General features: G+C 40.2%; 1 protein-coding gene across 2 annotated transcripts; it reads right to left on the bottom strand.

The window, feature by feature from the left end:
* Positions 1-166: 166 nt before the first annotated feature.
* rab4b (RAB4B, member RAS oncogene family) lies at positions 167-11764 on the bottom strand. 2 transcript variants are annotated; one of them, XM_023285613.3, is made up of 8 exons: positions 11592-11764; positions 7519-7599; positions 6459-6573; positions 6163-6225; positions 3397-3551; positions 3153-3248; positions 2817-2992; positions 167-2717 (listed from the first exon to the last, which is right to left on the bottom strand). In XM_023285613.3, exons 1-7 carry the CDS (start codon positions 11605-11607, stop codon positions 2877-2879), a joined length of 642 nt encoding a protein of 213 aa, XP_023141381.1. In that variant the 5' UTR covers positions 11608-11764; the 3' UTR covers positions 167-2717; positions 2817-2876. The 2 variants fall into 2 exon arrangements, with proteins under 2 accessions (XP_023141381.1, XP_023141380.1); XM_023285612.3 differs by having other exon boundaries at positions 167-2733; positions 11592-11763.
* Positions 11765-19462: the final 7698 nt, after the last annotated feature.

Raw genomic sequence — 19462 nt, 5'->3', positions numbered from 1 at the left:
GTTGTAAACCTGATGTGTAAACGCAGCCCACATTTGTGCACACACTCAAGGGAGGTTAAAAAAAAAAGGTGAGGTTTACCAATATTCTGGATTGGATGCAATTTAACAGAGCTTAATTACAAAGCACAGAGATCAACATTAACATCCAGGAGACAGGTGAGAGGTATTAACTGAAAAACAAGCAGTTTACTGGGAAATGCATAATCATTACAATCAATGAGCAACACTCACCCTCAATAGACAATAGACAATCTTATTTACAGGATAGGTTACTGGAGATGTACAGTAGTATTTAGGTTGATTATACAACATTAGTTACTAAGCAGCAACTGAGTTGGATTGCGTCCATCACGATTGAATCCAGACAAGTGAACATAAAGTCATATATGGCTATCCTGCTGATTGCTTATTATGAACTGTACAATAAAACAGATGCAAGCCAACTGATTCAACCTTTCTGATAACTTACACATGACAACCGGTGAATAGGATTAATCGGAGTAGCTGCTGACGGCCACCTACATCTCACAAAGTCATCATCCTTTCATCATTACCTCCATGTCGGCAGAGAGCAATAAACAAATTAAATCTCAGACAGCATGAGTTCCCATCATTTCAACATTCTTGCCTAGCGATAGCAGAGAGGAGGAACTCAAATTAAGAATCTCAGTTGTTATTTAGTAAGAAATGATAACATCTACAATTAAAATCTTTATTACAGTTTACAGTTCAAGTAAAATAAAATGTACATTTCTATAGTTACAGCATATAAACAGAACAAAAATGAAAATTCAAAAGTAAAAGTGCACTTGCAGAAGGAGACAAACTATCACATGATGTAAATATTTTATGAAAGCAACAAGTTTTGACCATCTGTCTCTTGATATCCTATACTATCTCGTGTTTGCACAACTCGCCATCTTCCTCCCGTCAGTGCGCTGGCTCACTTGAGCTTAAACACATATGGTTTGTCTGGGAGGACATATGCTAATGCTGGAGGACAGAGACAGAAGAGAAATAAGTTTGCGGGCGGTTTGTTTTAATCTCCTCTTGGCTGGGTCAGTATAACCTGCTCTCAGTGATTCAGACAGAAGCAGTGCCTTCGACTCAATGGGGTGGGAGTTTGGGGATGTTTTTAAATTATTAACTCATAACCTCATTTTCCTCCAGCAGCACCACAAAACATGCTGTCAGTGTTGCAAGGAAAGAGGAAACCATGTTGCACTGGAAATTCCCTGTTGCTCTCATGGGCAATACAGGGAGGATTCCAAGGAGAAAACATCTGGGTCACCTCAGAAAACTCAGACTCTGTAGCAGAACAGAGCTATGATATTTCTGTGCTTAACAAAGAGAAGTGATTACTTGCAAGGTTAAAAACAGAATCCTGATGTTCTGTTTTTTTTAAGGCGCATTTACAACCTGTCATGATTATACAACGTCAAACCGCAATGAAGGAACTGGGGGGCGGCACGAAAGTTTCCTAAACACGACACTGAAGCAAAACCAACTGTGGTTTCCTGTGACGTCCCTTGTATAGTATGTGCATGCAGAGCAGTGCGAATCAAAGGGAGGTCATGCCCAGCAGGAGGAGTCAAAAACACTTGCCAAGATTGATGACTCTTTCTTAATCTTTCACTGTAACAGGAGCAGAGACATAGGGACTTCAACATGGTGTGAATGTCAAAAAGCCCCAATCTACAGACTGTAAGACCTTTGGCTAAAATAAAGAGCTTCTTTGTGCTTTAAACCTGACCCACTGGCTTGCCTATGTGGGTGTAGAGTGGAGTGATTGGACCATTCCCTTTGACAGAGACATGGCGGCTGGGAATAATATACTAAAGAGCCACAATATCGAGTATATTACTAAGGCCAATACTCTACATCATAACAGTGCATTGTTATGCAAACCAAAAATCTTTTAATGCAAGACGCAATGTAACACACACTTCAGAGCGATTAAAATTCCTGGGCTCTACATTTGGGCCTGTTTTAGCTTTAAAAATCTGAAGTACACCTAAATCCAGTGATTAGCAGCTTCAATTTTCAGATCACTTGACAATAACTGCAAAAATCTTCGCAAGGATTTGCATTGCTTTGCATTAGGAATAAATTTCTATACAATATTTATAACCCAAAATCTGTGCAAGTCAACTTCTCATAAGAGGACACACAGACTATTTATTATTATCAATGACGGCCTCAATTGAAGGAAAATATAATTATGTAAATGAGCAGCAGGCATCTTTATGAATGCTAAAACCTAAAACAACCAAATTAATCATGAAATAATATTGGGGAAAGTTGAATGATGAATATGCGCAAAATAGTTTAACAATAATAATTTACAAACAATGATGTGCAAACGCAGAAAGCATTTTGGGGTTACTAAAACCAGAGCGAAGAACAAAGCACAGAGATAAAACAACAGTAGGGCAGCCCATACACACAACCCTTGACTTGTCCTTGTCTGGTAAGCAAGTAGGAAACCATCTTTTAAGACGAGGATTTCTCTTCTTTATGATCCCACCGTGTTCACACCGAGGGGTCGGCTTGTTCAGATGCAGGAGCAAAACGGACCCCTTCAGGTAAGAAGAAGAGACTCTTACCAGAGGTCAGGGGTCAGGGGTTGCAGTGATCTCCACGACCACTCATCGAGGTGATCAAAGGTGTGTGAGACTGCAGGATGAAGCGTCGCACACACCAAAAAACACCTGGAGCTGAGATGTGGTGAGACTGGGAATGAGAAGGTAATCACTCTATAGTGCAGCGAACTAAAAAATAACAAACAATTCAGGTGAAGTGTTAAACTTACTGACCTGTAGGGGGCGTCCTGTCTGCGTGGGCCTGTGGGCTGAGGTGTGGGTGGGGCCCGATCCCTAGCAATTACACTGCTGCTTATTCTGTGTCGTGGTGCCTCTTGGCTGTCGCAGTTGCCTCAACGAAGCATCTCCATACTGGATACCTGAACCCATCCTCTCTGGGTCCAACTCACCTTTAAGAGAACCACAATGAGAAATGCCAAGACTTGTCTGCTCCACTTCTGGCAGATCCAGAGAACGTCATGCAAATTAGCAAGGAGATCTTAACGTAGTATGCAAACGTCTGGAGCAACCAATGCAGACACATCACTTTAGCAAACAAAACAAGTGTACCTGAATCTATCTTGTTGAGGATGGTGCGAGCACATTTCAAGAAGCCCTCCTCGACATTTTCACCAGTCAGAGCACTCGTCTCCAGAAACATCAGCTCTGTGTAGGCACAAGAAAAAACCTTGTTAGAGTGCAAAACAACACAAAAGGATGGTATTAGAAAACCTAAACTATAAGCGTGTGGATAAAATATTAAAAAAAAATGTAGAATTGAATTGTGTGACAATGTAGATTCCATATCAGTTACCGTTCTCCTGAGCGAAGCGCGAGGCCTCCAGAAAGGTCACCTCTCTGTCTGCATCCAGGTCTTTCTTGTTACCACACAGGATGATGACAATGTTGGGGCTGGCCAGTGTCCGTGCGTCCGTCAGCCAGTTGGTCAGGGCGTTATATGTCTCCCGACTGCAAGACAGGACAGTTTTAGTGTTGGGCTAAAGCATCACTATGTAACATGGTTAGCTCAGATGGTGTTTAATGCATTCATGTGTCTTCAAGGGTTCACATAACATATTTTGACATCCATTTTAAGAATATAATCTACTAGCTGCCCAAACCTTGTATATCAAAAGGACTGTATCTTCACAGTGTTGCTGTATCAAAATGAAGAATCTTTCAGTGTTATGTTTTTTTTCTCCAAACCAAACAAAATGTGCTTTTCAAAGAGGTCCTCTAATATGTGTAAATAAAGACTAGTAATAGTGATAAATCGTGACTTTATAACATGATATATTTAGAACAAGCACATCTTCTGTAACCTTTAACAGAAGTGTTACACTCTTCAGTTACACTCCATGGCTAGCGTGCACGGCGGTCTGTTGGGACAGTGAAGCTAAAAGCACAGAACTTTCACAGAAGCTTCGTTGCAGTGAAGCCACGGGTTACCACGGAAACCGGGTCAGGGTGTCCACGGTAACATGAGGCCAATGAGGTGAGCAAAAAGGGTGGAGGTCCGCACGCTGATGTTTAACAGCTGCTTTCACAAACAGCCAAAGAATGACGCAACTCCCTGAGCGCTGGCTGAAGGGACGAAGCGACTCAGCTGCAATCTGCCTCACAGACTCTTCCTTCCTTGAGCTGTCCATCTTCCTGCAAACACTTTCATCTGTGGAGAGTGATGAATGTCTCCGCAGTTTTTTGTTTTTCATCTCCTCCTTCTCTGATCTGTCTCTCCATGTATTTTTCTCCCTCCTCTCCCCTTGTTTTTCTGTCAGGTGACACTTATTTAGACAGACCTTTGCTTTCCCAACTGCCGCTGCCTGCCAGAAGACGCCTCTATATTACAGCTCCTGCCACTCTGCGCTCCACAAAAGCCCATACATTCCTACAAACACAAACTGTATTGCATTCCTGTCTCTCAGCGTTACTGCAGTCATGCCATCTTGATTTCACAATCCCTCGATCACAACCCAGAGCTTATGAAATACTGGACTGTGAGTGGGTTTCTGATATTCATATATCACCGTATGGGTTCAAGATTAGTCATAAAATTGCACCCTTTTCTGGAGGTGGTGTGGACGCTATATAACACCTATAGGTTGTGAAAAACACACAGACCAAAAACAACAACAGAAGTGGTCATAAAAATATAGTGAGTAAAGTGGAATACCATTTACAGTTAAGCTTCACGCATCAGTAAATTTCAATTTCAGGTGATGCTAGATGCAATTTCAAGAGCGCAAAATTTCATTGCTGTGGATATCGCCTCGGACTACAGTATTACATTTTGCAGTTTTCTTATAGTTTTTAATGACTATTTTGTCGTGTAATGAAAAAAATGCACAAACATGAACATGTAAGTACAACGCTAGCGACTATATCAGACAATATGGACAAACATAAACTATTCTGACATCACATCACCCTAATCCTGGCTTCCCTCCACTAGCTCCCTGTCTGTTTTAGAATAGATTTTAAGATTTTATTGATTGCTTTCACAGTCTGGCCCCAAGCTATATATCAGAAATCCCGATCCCATATGAGCCTGTTTGCAGCGTCAGATGCTCATGTGGGGCCTTTCTGATTGTTCCAAAGTTGAGGCTTAATTCTAAGGGTGACTGTCATTTTGCCATCAGGGACTTGTGTCTTTGGAACGACCTACCTGAGGAGGGAAGACTCGCAGAATCAGTGTCCTCCCTTCAATCACATCTTAAAACCTATTTTTATAGACTCGATTTTATGTGATCTTGTCCAACTCTTCTGTCCTTTATTTATGTACTTATTTATTTACTATTATTATTACATTTACCATAGTTTTTTTTAATGATTTTCTTAATTTTTATTCTGCTCATTCTTTTTCTTTAATATGAAATGGCATTTTTGGTGCTTTTTATTACTTCATTTGTATCAAGTGGTCTTTGTCGTATTGATTTACTTTATAAATCTTTCGCCATGTTCATTTCTTTTTCTCCACTTCTGCATTTTTGTATGTCAGTGTCACGGGCCTAGCCCAGCACCGCCCCCTTCTGGCCATTATGTTCCCTTGCCGGTGTGTCGCTGGTCTGTGAGGCTCTCTGCAGCTGCTGATTATGGGATTAGATGCAGCTGTGAGAGCCTCACACCTGCAGCTGATTCCACCTGCTGCTATATAGACCAGCTTCATACAGCAGGGGATGTGGTACCATTCTGCTGTACTGACTGCCTCGAGCTGAGACAAGGAGCAGCTGGTGTTTTTCCTCCCTGCCGTCCTTAGTGGAAGGACGGGAACCCCTGCCGCCCTCTGGAGAAGGGATAGTGAGTTTTTGGCCTGAGTGGCATTATAGTTATTTTTGTGAATAAAGCCCGTGTGACCATCACCTGCCTCCCGCCTGCTCTGTGTGCACTCACCTTGGGTTCACAATCCCCCTCACCTCGTAACAGTCAGTTTTCTTTCAGTTGGGCTGGACCTACTTTCTTTTATTCACTAGTTATTATCATCATCATCGTCATTATTGTTATTATTTAAACGATCGTCAAACAGCAATATTTGTGCAAAGCCAGCAGGACAGTGAGTGATAACATACAGTGACTGAATTACCTGGTAATATCATAGACAAGGAGTGCTCCAGCCGCTCCTCTGTAGTAGCTGCGCGTGACTGAACTGTGGAGAAAATGCAGAAATGCCATTTAAAGTAATGCATTCACAATATCACACGGTATCAGACAGCGGGAGGTGAAAGAGGAACGCTCCCTTGGTTTAAACCATCATCATCAGTCAAGCACTTCAATACTCGACTGGAGCTGCTCTGAGCTACGAGACTGTGTCCTCTCACATAGAATAGTAGGTGTAGTATGTATGTCAAACACTGAGCAGGAAACATTGTAGGCTGTTACCGGAATCGCTCCTGCCCAGCAGTGTCCCAGATCTGCAGTTTGACCGTCTTCCCACCAACGTTGACTACCCTGGAGCCAAACTCCACGCCGATGGTGTGGTTGGAGTCCTGCTTAACTGCAACAGCGTTGTGAAAAGGGAGAGAGCATGAAAGAGCAGCACAGTAGAACAACTCTCTTCAGGACTGTTTATGTAGTAATGTCACTATGCATTTGTCCTTTGAAAAGTTACGCAGTGTTTATACAGAGAAGTCTTTCCACTTAACCACAAGGTGTGCACTATCATAACTGGGACAACAATGTCAACTTATAATATGTCTGTGTGTTGTTTCCTTTCTCTCTTTATTGACAGGATGCGAACTGAACACATTTCAATCAAATGAATACAGGAATTTTTACGTGTTTTTACAGAAGCAGAACTGTGTAGCAGTGAGTGTTGTACACAGGCATCCTGAATGCTTACTAGCTGATTTATCAACATCTTTACACTTTTGATGTTTGGTGGACAGTTCAAATACTGTGCTATAAATAAATAAATCACACACTAACATTAAATCACAGATTTGTTAGATATACTTCTAGAACCCTGCAATAAATCCTGACTTTGTGAAGCTTAGTGCATGCTTTGAAGGCATTGTCAACACAATGTTTTATTGCACTGCACTGTACAGAAAGTGTAATTTTCATTAACCATGAAGAAATACAGCTCAGAGAATTGTTTAATTTAGTGTGTATTTTCTTTTTAGGTCCTGTTTATACAGGACAGCCAAGCCAGAGAGCTGTGGTATCGCGTGTTATATTTGGCTGGCTCAATAATTACCTAAATGTTAAGAACCTGGATCGGCACACACTGCATCCTGCATCCACACAGCAGTCAATGAATAATTTTCCCAGGAGGAACTCACTGAAAAATCAGCAGGGTCCAAGCTCACAGTAGACTGAGAGGGTTCATTTGATGTGTGTGGTGTGAAATCAGCAGCACAAGTTTATGACTCTTTCAATTTAAGGGTGTCTGTGCTACTACACACTGAAAAAGTCGCTTTTTTGTAACCCTGAGACTTACACTTGTTCTCAATGAACTGGTGGAGGAGGCAGGACTTCCCCGTCCCAGCACTGCCAATCACCAGGAACTTAAACAGGAAGTCTGCAAGCAGAGGAGAAGAGGTAGAGATCGGTGCGACACCAACATCAGGGGTGAATCTACTACACTTTGTGCTTCCATCCCCAGAGACAATCCTAAGCTTTCCTCTTAATCCCATTGAGCTACTACTTTCACAGTATCCACCAAACCCAAATTAGCCTACTAATCACAAAGCCTTGCATGTAATCAGTATAGCGTGCCGCTTACAATTCTAATATAAAATGCTTGTTTGTCCTAGGTGGAAAATGACTCTGTCTGAAGCCTTGAAGAAGCACCAGCACTTAATAACACATGTCATTAGAGCAAAGCTGAAGCTTTAGAATTATTAAACGTGGCTTAGAGTAACCGACTTGCACAGAGATTGAATGACCAAAGCCAGCTGGTTGTACAGATGTTGTTGTGGAGTGTGAGCCTTGCCCTGGAGAGTATAAACCAACCCACTCACATGATCCACAATGACTTAGGCCACTGATGTGCAAAGGTATACATAGAACAGGCTGCTTTTATGTGATGTGGTCAAAGATAATACCGGGGAAATTTACATACATGCACTGCGCTGCAGCTCCGACTACATCCAAAAGATATACAACACATGAGGATATGAAAAGTGGCTGTAAGTCTGAGTGAGCTGTGTCAATGAGAAATAAAGACATACATTTTTATGCTGCCCTCTTGAAAAAGACATTTGAATCTCAATGAAATATATCTGTTTAAATAAAAGAAAGAAAGGTCATGATAGAATAGCAAGGAATTCAGGAATCAGGGTGTGTTCCTTAGACCGGGAGAGCAAATAATGACAGCAAACTATACATTTCCTCCTGAGAACCTGCTTTGTTTGAAATTGTAGAAAGAGTGTGCAGTTTTGGTTTGAGCTTAAGCTCTGCAGGGAAGAAGTGCTGGCCTGGCAAATCATTAGTGACCACTGTTGATGTTACCAGCCAGGTGAACATCCTGTGAATATTCAGCTCCACACAAGGTCAACAGAAATAGCACTTAAAAAAAACAAGAGGGTATGATGAGATTGATCTTTAGTTCCTGTGTTACATTTAAACTTTTTATGCTATTGCTCTTGGAGCCACCTTCATCGGCCGACACACACCACACCACCATTACAGTGTACCGTTGTCTGTTGAAGCGGGTGTTTTCTCAAGCAACACAAGCTAGAGGACAAATTCAATGTAACCAAACGGATACAGCACAGTGAAGGTGCCTACAGGCACTTACAGTTTTATTCTTCAACAGCAGTCAACGTTACGTCTCAACCACACAGCGTCAGTGGTCGTGACAGCAGAACTGACAGAATCAAAGGCTAACAGCTCTGTCTTAAAAGCTTGCCTCAGCTTTTCAGCATCTTCCTAGACATCATATATTCCCATGTGAGATCTGCATACAGCAATCAAGCTGTCAATATGTCAAAGCAATGAGGAAAGTGGAATGCAGCGCTGCCCTCTCAACAGCCACCTCTCAGCCTATTGTATCCTTTACACATCAATATTAAATAACCCCTGAGGGAACAGAATAACAATGTTATCTGCATTCACTTACACTGTGACAACATTTAACACGCTCAGGCCCAGATCTAAGGTTTATGTCTGATGTGTCCTCCCATTTACTGACAACATGCACAGGGCATTTAGACTTGAGGTCAAATGGGATGTTTGCCTAATGCATTTGCATCTCTGTACTCCAAAAGTGTAGAGCTTCACCAAAAAAATGTAAAAAGATAATTAATAAAGACAGATTTAAAAAATATATATATAAAATTCTGAAGCCCAGTATCTATAGACATATTGCCAAATGGAGAAATTTGGACAACAAAAACAGGCTAAATTAGTTGTCTATAAACACCAAAAAAACCACAAAACTGTCCAACAACACACAGGACTCCAGTATACATGGCATTTTAAGATTAGTGTCAGGCAAATTTAGAGTTAATCTGAGAATATGCTCCCATTACAATGCTATGCTAAAGACAACATAATGTTTTCTATTGTCCTCATATAAACCACCATGTGTAATTACACATACTGACCAAATACCAAATGAAAAGTTGTATAAATTCCATCTGTGACCATTTAACATGTACTTATTGTGTTCATAATGCTTTTTGCCAGTTGCACCAGTGACCCTGCAGAACAGACAGCCGAGGAGACTGAGACAGAAATCAATAAAAGGCTATTACAGCTCCCATTAGCTCTGGCACTTTTACATAAATACTGCCCACTTGGATAAAGTTTCATACAAGGAATGAGTGAGAGAAGGTACAAGCAGAAGCAGATGGCAAGAGTGTGTCTGAGAGTGCAACAGGAGAGTGTGATGGTGTGCCGTTTCAAAACAACTGGGTCTACAGTGACAAGCCCATTGTACTACTGATACTATTGGTCTTTTTGAATGAATTTATGCAGAATAGTAATGCATGTCTAAATAAATAAATCTCTCTGTAGCAATAGCAGTCAGTCATAATTACAATGTCACTGACAGGTCTAATTATGTCTATTGTCAGCACTAGCATGTAAAATGTACTAAGCAAAAATCTAAACGCAGCATGTAATAGTTTATTATGTTTTTATTGTTTTTATCTATGTACAGCACTTTGACTGCAAGCACTTTATATAAAAATGTATTATTAGTAGCAGTAACAAACTCTATTCTTTTGAACATAAAGGGAATACACATCTGTTGGAGCACATGGAATCTCTACAACAGAACAGAGTCATGAAACAGCAAAGTACACACTTCACTGGAAATTATAATGGGCAGATTAAGAGTGGGGTCACAGACCAGAAAGCATAAGTCAGTAATGAGTCACACATCTCTGACGCAGGGAGTTAATGACGTTGTTGGTTTTGGCATGTTGTCCCACTCTTTCTGAAGAGTTTACAGAAGTTGGTGGACATTTTGGTGGCCAGGATCACATTGTCACAAACGTCAACCCTGAGCTGTCTCAAATGACTTCTTAGACTGGCTATGGCCCTAACTGACATACCAGCATCCAGCATGCCAATAACCCATTCTTATATTTCTCTATATTTCTGTGTCATTTGAATAAAGCTGGATTTTTAGAGTCACTGGTAAAAGGAGTGTCTGCATGCTGGTCACACTATCTAATCATTGTCCTTTCACACCACACCTGACCAGGGTGTGGATTAAGTCATTGGTTAAGAACTTATCACATCACCGTGAACAGCTTACAAACATACTGTGCACATTTGGCTTAACTGAACCCTTCTCTAACCATAAAAAGATAAATTAGATTTATTACTTTTCTATAAGTCAGAAAAGAAGGCTTTTTGTATGCTGCGTTTATTTTTATATATCTATCTATATATATATATATATATATATATTTTTTTTTTTTTTTTGGAAGTGAAATTTCTGTGAATGAGGATGAAAACAGATGTGGCAGACCAGTGACACACCAGGCAGTTGCTGCTCTACAGGTATCTGTTCCATGATCAGCCACAGCTATCTAACTTCCTCTTCTGGGCCTTGAAGCTGACAACTACCTCTTATTTGAAAACACAGCACCTTGAGGGCTGAATGAATGCAACATTGTTTAAGCTCGCAAGGTCACCCGTTCTGCTTGAAATACAGTAAACTAAGGTTACCTCAGCGTCTGCGAGCACATTTTCTCACATGCTACAGTAGCGTTTTGTGTAAAGTTTGGCCAACTTTTACCTGTACACGTCTCACCATCTGTTTGTTGCTGACCGTTTCACGAAGCAGAGCACTCCGCCATAGTGGAACAGAGGTGTCACTTAACACACCCCAATCACTCAAACTATACCACTTAATCTGAATGAAATGTCAGCAGTGAATGTTAAATAACACCATTAAATCCCACAGACAGCATGAGGTGGCAATACCTAAGCTAACACACAGCTAGCTAACTAGCAACTTTGCTAAGAGCCCAGTCTGTCACATCAGACCACAGAGCAGAGTCTGAGGACCAGCTAGCAAGCATGAAATTAACAGTCTGCCCCGCACAAACATACCGTATGTCTCAGACATGTTGACCCTCGCTGTATGAAGGACTCAAGCGGACCTTTTAACTGTTCCTTTGGTTTTGTGACAGCTGTGTGCTCGCTGGGTTCACACCTCTTTAGGGTGTTTATCTACGATGCTAGAGGTTTCCTTGATCCCTTCCTAGCTTCCTTTGCTCAGACCAAACATGACGTAGCGGCTACGTGCTGCGTCAATCGTCGTCTAGTTGTGCTGCATTCAAGCACCATACACCGTATGGTAATTTTGAATACGCAGCAGGATAATTCCCGCAAAAGCGCTGAAAATAATGTAATAGTCGATATTTGATGAGCTGTTTGAGATACAGTGTTTTTTATTGGACCTATATGCTTTTTTAGCAAATAGTATAAACAAATGGCAAAAGATGACAAGGCAATGTGCAAGAGATTTTAATGATATTTCTCTACCAGACTTCCAGAGTAACGACTCTCCGAGGAATTACCCGAAGTCTACGTGAATCACGTGACGACCGACCATTTAAACTGCTATTGACTCAACTCAGCTCTGATTTCTACCATGTTTTAGAACATTTTATTAAACTATAAATAGAGAACAGCTAATGCAGGTGTTCTCCAGTCAGTTGCTACCTAACTGTGAGTCATGGGTAAAATCAACGAGCTCAGCGAGAGCCTCCGGTCACGCATTGTGGCTGCACACAAGACAGGGAAAGGCTATAAAGCAATAGCCAAGTGTTTCCAAGTGCCAGTGGCCACAGTGCAAAGCATCATCAAAAAGTACAAGGAGTTCGACACTGTGGAAAACCTCAAAGGGCGTGGTAGGAAGCCAAAAGTGACCCCTGCGCTGGCGAGGATGGTGGTGAGAGAGGCCAAGAAGAATCCAAACATCACCACCAAGGCCATCCTGAAGAACCTGACCAACTCTGGGACTAACATCTCCAGACAGACTCTCCAGAGGACTCTGCAGAAGGCTGGTCTAAAGGGATGCAAAACAAGGGGAGCTACACTTCTACAACACAGGTAACCTGCATAAAAAAACAAAACAAAACAGGTCTTACAGGTGTGGTAAGCCTAACTAAACTAATAAACAGGATTGTAATTGTAAACTATAATATCAACCTGAAATGTTATTAAAGCATCAACATGGTTTGATGTCCTTCACGATTGCTATATTTGATAAATTATAGTACACAGGATACTTGTACATGAGATAATTTCCTAATTTTACAAACAAACCCCATTTATAAACCATTTTATTTAGTCTAAACAAGGCTATTCAACATTCCAAATACATACAGTACAGCTTAAAAATCACAAACAATACTATAGTATCACCTATAATGTAAATGTCATGCTTGATTCCGCTTGAAACAGCAAACTTTATTTGAACATAATTATTCTATTATTAAAAAGGTTAATATTTCACAATACCACACTTTTCCCAATACCACAGATATAGAAGGAGGTGTATTTGCACATTATGACTATTTGATCTTGATAACAGCAAAATGGGCAATACAGCTAATCATGCATTTTAAATATGATTAAATGAGACACTGAGCAAACCAGCTGCACAACATGACTGCATGTCACAAACTGAGAAACACAGAACTAAAATAACATCACTAAATGTGACAAATATTTAGCTTGACATAGTCTGTTGTTTACATGAAATACATACACATGTATATTGTCAAAGTGTCGAGCATGGTACGATTCAAAAATCAGGTGAAAAAAGAAAAAAAATGCAATGCATAAAATAAAATGAAAAAGCAAAATAGATGAAAAGAACAAGAAAATAGTTATTAAAAAAAGAAAGAAAAGAAACAAAGGGAGCATATGTCTTGTGCTGACATTCATGCCAATAAAGCATTCAGAATTGAAATTGAATTGAATTGAAGTGAATTAAGGGATGTCAATCAAACCTCATGCAGTGACGCCTGAGGTATGCAGAGCGCTGTAATAACACTGGAACAGAGCAATCAATCACTCAATCAGACTTTATTTATCAAACACTTTTCATACGAGTACAATGTAACATCAAGTGCTTTCGAAAACAAAAGGGATGAAAAAAATGACGATTCCCTCAATGCAATATCCAGAAAGGCAAAATAAGAGAACATTTTAGAAAATGTAAGCAATGAAAGACAAATAAAATTGATTAAAATGTATAAATAAATAGAGAAATACAACCAATTTTGGAAATAATTATGCTAATAATAATAATTGAATTAAATAAATAAAATCACCTGAAAGACATACTAAAAAGGTAAGTCTTAAGTTGCTTTAAAAAAAAAAATAACAAAAAACATTCTCCTCTACCGTTAGGTCTTCAGGAATGCTGTTGAGAAACATGAACTTTCATTACAAAAGGGCTCATCATGGATTTTTGTTGACATTTGGCAAATACCAGAATAGGTTCAGAGGATACAAACAGATCTGAGAAGTAGGTCGGGCGAAGACTATTAAGAGCTCTATAAATCAATTAAATGATCCTAAAATCAATTCTAAAAGAGACCGGTATCTAAAATTGGTTTATGTGAGTTCTCCTTCTGGTCTTAGTCAACACACATAGCTGAGGTTTAAAGCAGTTGAAATTCAGTTAAACTCTTCTTGGGAAAACCAGATAGCAGTGCTTCAATCCTGCAGGTAACAGCAGTGTCTCTGTGTTCTCTTAAGTGACAGACAGATGAGGTCGATAGACAGAAAACTCCAGCTCAGTTTCATAGCCTGTGTGCTTTTTGTGGTTGTAATAGAACTTTGGGGCTTCATTCCGTTTCCCTCCATTACAGCAATGAACAGACAGAAGGGAAACAACCGGAAAGTGAAGCAGTGACAGTCAGTGAATCAGAGGTAGAGCCTGGTTTGGAGAGCGAGCTGCAGGTCGACTCTGTCCACCCTCCTCTCCCTGCTGAGTCTGACTGACTTTTGTGAGTTCCCTTTATGATTATTAAATGTAAATAAATAATACTTTGTGATAACAGCTTGCACCCCATCATTGTCCAGTGTGCTCCCAGAGCTTTGGATTTCTATCCTGACCCGCCAGACTTATGCTGACAAAAGCTCATTTAGGTATTACAGAAGTTCACTTGGACAAAGAAGAGAGCCTTTGGTCATCGACAACGTGGTCAGAGCAAGTTTTTATCAATTACGTCTTTTATCCAAAGTAAAGCCTTTTTTAAATCAAACCGACCTTGAAAGGACTATTCATGCTTTTATCAGCTCACGAATAGACTACTGCAACGCTCTTTATGTTAGTGTTTCCCAGTCAGCCCTGAGCCGCCTCCAGTTGGTGCAAAATGCGGCAGCCCATTTCCTGACGAACACTTCAAGGCATCAGCACATCACCCCAGTCCTCTTTTCCCTCCACTGGCTTCCAGTTTCTGTTAGGATAGATTTTAAAATTTTGCTTGTTGTTTTTAAAGCCCTCAACGGCCTTGCGCCTGTCTGTTCATTTGACTGAGTTTCTTTCTGTCTGAAACCCTGACAGGGCTTTAAGGTCCACAGATCAGCTGTTTGTGGAAGTCTCTAGGGCCACGTGCAAACACTGGGGTGATGGAGCCTTTTTAGTCACTGGGCCCAGACTTTGGAACAAACTGCCCCCTGACATCACTGACTTTGGCTTTTTCAAAGCCCGGCTCAAAACATATTTTTTCAGATTGGCTTTTAATACTCAGTAATGTGGTGACATTTTATCTTATTTTATTTGATTTTATTTGATTTCATTTTCTTGACATGTGTTTGATTGTTGCTTTCCTTTAATTTGCTTTTATTTCTAATTTTACTGTTTGATTTTAACTGGAAAGCACATTGGTCGCCTTGAGTGTTGTAAAGTGCTCTATAAATAAATTTTGATTGATTGATTGATTGATTGATTGATTGATTGATTGATTGATTGATTGATTGATTGATTGATTGATCAATTCTGAGACAAAAATGGAGTTGTTTGGACACAGGGGCTTGACTTTGATTTGACAAAAGACTGGAAATGCAGTAAAGAACCCCATCAACACAGTCCAGCATGGATGTAAAGCTTTGGGAGTGTTTTCAGCCGATGAGCCAGACAACCTTATCAAAGAGGACAGCATTAAGATTCCACCGGAAAATTTGGCTCTGGGCAGCAGAGGACCTTTTAACAAGAAAATTATCTTGTACAGCCAGATTGGTCCAGAAGTGCTTCACAGAAAACAACATTTTGAAATCCTGACGTGAATCCCATCGAGAATCTGTGGAGGGAGGTGAAGACCAGAGTGAAGGCAAGGAAACCTTCAACTTCACTAGTCTGGAGATCAGTGCAGATAAGAGATGGTCCACCTTCAAAAACTTGTCAAATATTATAAGAACTATTTGATTACTGTTTGTAAAATTTATTTGAAAAAACAGAAGAACATTTATTTCTCTCATGCAATGTCTTGCTGTTTTTTGCCACTTGTTAATGTCATTTCCAACCAGATGAAGCTTAATGATCAAGTAAAAATTCATGGGCTATGTTAGGTTAATAAGTATGAACTATACACCGTTTATCGTTACACTCAACTGCAAAGTGCATGAAACTGGAACTAATTGCATGTACAATAGTAATTTAGATGAAATTTAAATCTCTCAGAAATGTGTAATTGTTTATTTCTAAATTAAATATGAGATCCAGAGAAGCTGTTTGTATCAAAGTTCCTTTTCCTTTTTTTATTGTTTCGCTAAAATTTGCTGCAAGTCCCTTTTCATACAGAAAAGAAGAAAATGATAGGCAGCTTGAAAGGATTCTCACCACTTTTGCCAGCTCTATAAAGCAATACTTTTTAGCAAAAAAAAATGCAAAGCCAGTCTAAATGGAATGGTCTGATTGTTTCTTTTATAGTTTAAGGTAAACATACACTATATTGCCAAAAGCATTTGCTCACTCATCCAGATAATCAGAATCAGGTGTTCCAATCACTTCCATGACCACAGGTGTATAAAATCAAGCAAATCAAGATAGCCACGCCTTCTGGTCCAACATCAGTGTGTGACCTCACAAATGCACTTCTGGAAGAATGGTCAAAAATTCCCATAAACACACTCCTAAACCTTGTGGACAGCCTTTCCAGAAGAAGAGTTGAAGCTGTTATAGCTGCAAAGGGTGGACTGACGTCATATTGAACCCTATGGATTAGGAATGGGATGTTACTTACGTTCATATGCGAGTCAAGGCAGGTGAGCGAATACTTTTGGCAATATAGTGTAAGTGATTTCGGGTTGACTTGTGTGGTATGTAACTGTAGGTGCAACAACAAACCACAAGGTGGCAGACAAACATAAGGAACTTGAAATGGGAGTTTTCTGGAGGCAGCAAAGTGAAGTGTAACCTAGTCAGATGTCACTATCAGAACAGAAGCTTCTTCATGACATGATTAGTGGTGATATATGGTACATTTTGTACTTTTTTAGCAATATATATTTTTAAAACTTCATTATGTTGCTCCGTCACTTGAGGCATCTGTTACAGAACCTGATATGTTCCAGATTCTGCTTGTTTTAACCTAATATCAAAAACATCAGTGCATGAATACGTCTTGTCAAGATCAGTCTGTGGTAGCAGGGAGTTATGCATCATTGTGGTATCTGGGGCAAACGGATGACTGCTCTCCCATGGAAATAATTACTCAAAGTAACGACTTTTGAGGTTTTAGAGGAATGTGGAATATCTGTTTTCTTTGCTCGCGCATTAATCACCTTGCCATACCTGCATGTACATACATAGACATAAACTGACAAAGAACCCGGGGCGTGGAGTGCAGGGCTGCCCAGGGCCAACAGGTGATAAATTACAGAGCCCTCCACTCTGCTACTATCTCTCCCAGTTCCTCCCTGCCTTTGTTCTTCTCTGGCAGATCCACTCATCCTCCCCGGCCTTGTTAAAAGCTCTTTTCACTAAGATTAAAGACAGAAGGAAACACAAGGCTCAGCATCGTGTGGGGGCACGGATGTTTTCCTAAGGTGGGCTACAAGAAAGGCCTCAAAGGTGTGCAGCAGGCTGAAAGAAAAGAGGGAGGGTTTCGCTTCCGTTTAGGTGCTCTGCTTTCCTTTTGGGCGCCTCAGTGCTCATTGTCTCTCTTGTCCTGTTTCTTGTCCTCTTGTCCATTGCAGGTGTCATCATCAGAACAGATAGTTGTTTGGACTGCAAGACAAACAAGGCGCTTGTGTTGTTGATGTGTAGGTTTATAGGTTTTGACCTTGTACTGCAACAAGGTGGGCGGGATTCCTGTCAACGGGGGGAGGGGGGAGCATGAAAATGGATATTAGACTTTTTCAAGGCCCATCCAGACAGTTTGAATCCAACATCAAAACAAATGCATTCAGGATGAGCACACTGGGGAAGCCCCACATAAAGCACACAACAAACAATGAGTCATTTTCCAGAGTATAATTTGAGTGAATCACTTCTGGAGACAGGTGAGCCGTGTGGCTGGCTGGCATCACCGTGAATTTAAAGGTGTTTGTCACATCGTGAGTCAGAGCCTATACAGTGAAACAGAGGGATTCCTGCTGTTTTTACACACAGAAACTAAGCCACGAGGGCTATGAAGTAAGAGCTATTAAGACAAGAGGTTGCGTAAACAGACTTAAGGTGTGAACGCATTAATGAGCTGAAAGCTGTGCAAGAATTTTGTCAAGAAAATGTGTTTCTTTGTGAGGCCAAACTTCAGCTATAGAGGCACTGTGGCTGCAGAACTTGAAAAATCACAGACGTAAAACCTAAAAATGTAAAACTGCTCTCGGATAGGGAGCTACTGTTTGTGTTGAAGTGGAGAACGAACAGTAGAGGTCTGATTGAGGCTGAGGGGTTTTATTGATGTTCTCTACACACTGTGGCATGCCTTTAATTTCTAACCTACTGCACTTCTCTGCACTGCTTTAGTCAGTTAACCCCTCGTAGGCTGCTGCATGGCTCCCCAGGCTATTTGACTTACTATAAGTAAAGGAACGGGAGCAACACCTTAACAAAAGCGAGCTGCAGTCTTTGAAATGAGCGAGAAGGAAAAGAAAGCACATCTTAAAGTTATGCTGAGGGTTACACTTAAAAGAGAGCAGCCTGGCATATCTTCCATATCAGGTTCCTTTTAGCTATTCATACCTCATGTCTCTTTCATCTTCCTGTTATCAAGAGAGATGTAAGGCTGTGGGTCTCATACATTCAGCTATAAAAGAGAGTTAAAAGAGAGCAACCTGGCATATCTTCCATATCAGGTTCCTTTTAACTATTATAGAAAAAAATAATCGTTTTGTTAAAGAATTCAGTCGTACTTTAGCCCATAAGGCTCATTTGTATTCACAACAGTCTACCTTCATAAGTCATTTTGACTTAAAGGTTAAATGCAAAACTTTAAGAGGGCATCAGACTTGCTGTTGTGGAGAAGTGACCTAAAATAGATCAGAGTCATCACAACCTGCCCAGAGACACACAGACCGATTGGTTTTCACCGGGCAGGGAAAGACTTTCATTTTGCTTTCTGTCCCTCCAGGAGTATTTTTGTATTTAACTTGTATGTAATTTGTAAGTTGCTTTAGAAAATGAAAAGTTTATATCTACCCTTCAAACCACAATCGATGGATTCAAAAAAAGTATTAACCCTCCTGTTGTCTTCATTTACAGCCGCCAAAAAATATTGTTTCCTTGTCTGAAAAAAATCCAAAAATTCAGCCAAAAATTCCCCAAATTTCTGAAAATTTGCAAAACCTTCAGGGAGAAAATTCCAATAATTCCTTAAAAGTTTCCCTTAAAAGTTTTATTTTTAAAAAATCCCCCAAATTTGGCAAGAAAATTCTTTAAATATTTACAAAAAATTAGTAAAAATCTTCCAAAAAAATCCTTAAAATATCTAAAGTGATTCCATATATATCAGTAAAAA

Source organism: Amphiprion ocellaris, chromosome 7, assembly GCF_022539595.1.
Source record: "Amphiprion ocellaris isolate individual 3 ecotype Okinawa chromosome 7, ASM2253959v1, whole genome shotgun sequence".
In the NCBI taxonomy this organism is placed as follows: domain Eukaryota; kingdom Metazoa; phylum Chordata; class Actinopteri; family Pomacentridae; genus Amphiprion; species Amphiprion ocellaris.
Note: the sequence above shows the minus strand (reverse complement) of the source record. Positions and strands in the feature narration are given on the sequence as shown.

Bases quoted from the DNA above. Each gene is read 5' to 3' on its own strand.
- rab4b (XM_023285613.3), bottom strand. The intron at 6,574-7,518 runs GTAAGTCTCAGG...ACGCTGTTGCAG, and splicing joins CCAGTTCATTGAGAACAAGT to TTAAGCAGGACTCCAACCAC. The intron at 3,552-6,162 runs GTAATTCAGTCA...CCTGTCTTGCAG, and splicing joins CTTGTCTATGATATTACCAG to TCGGGAGACATATAACGCCC.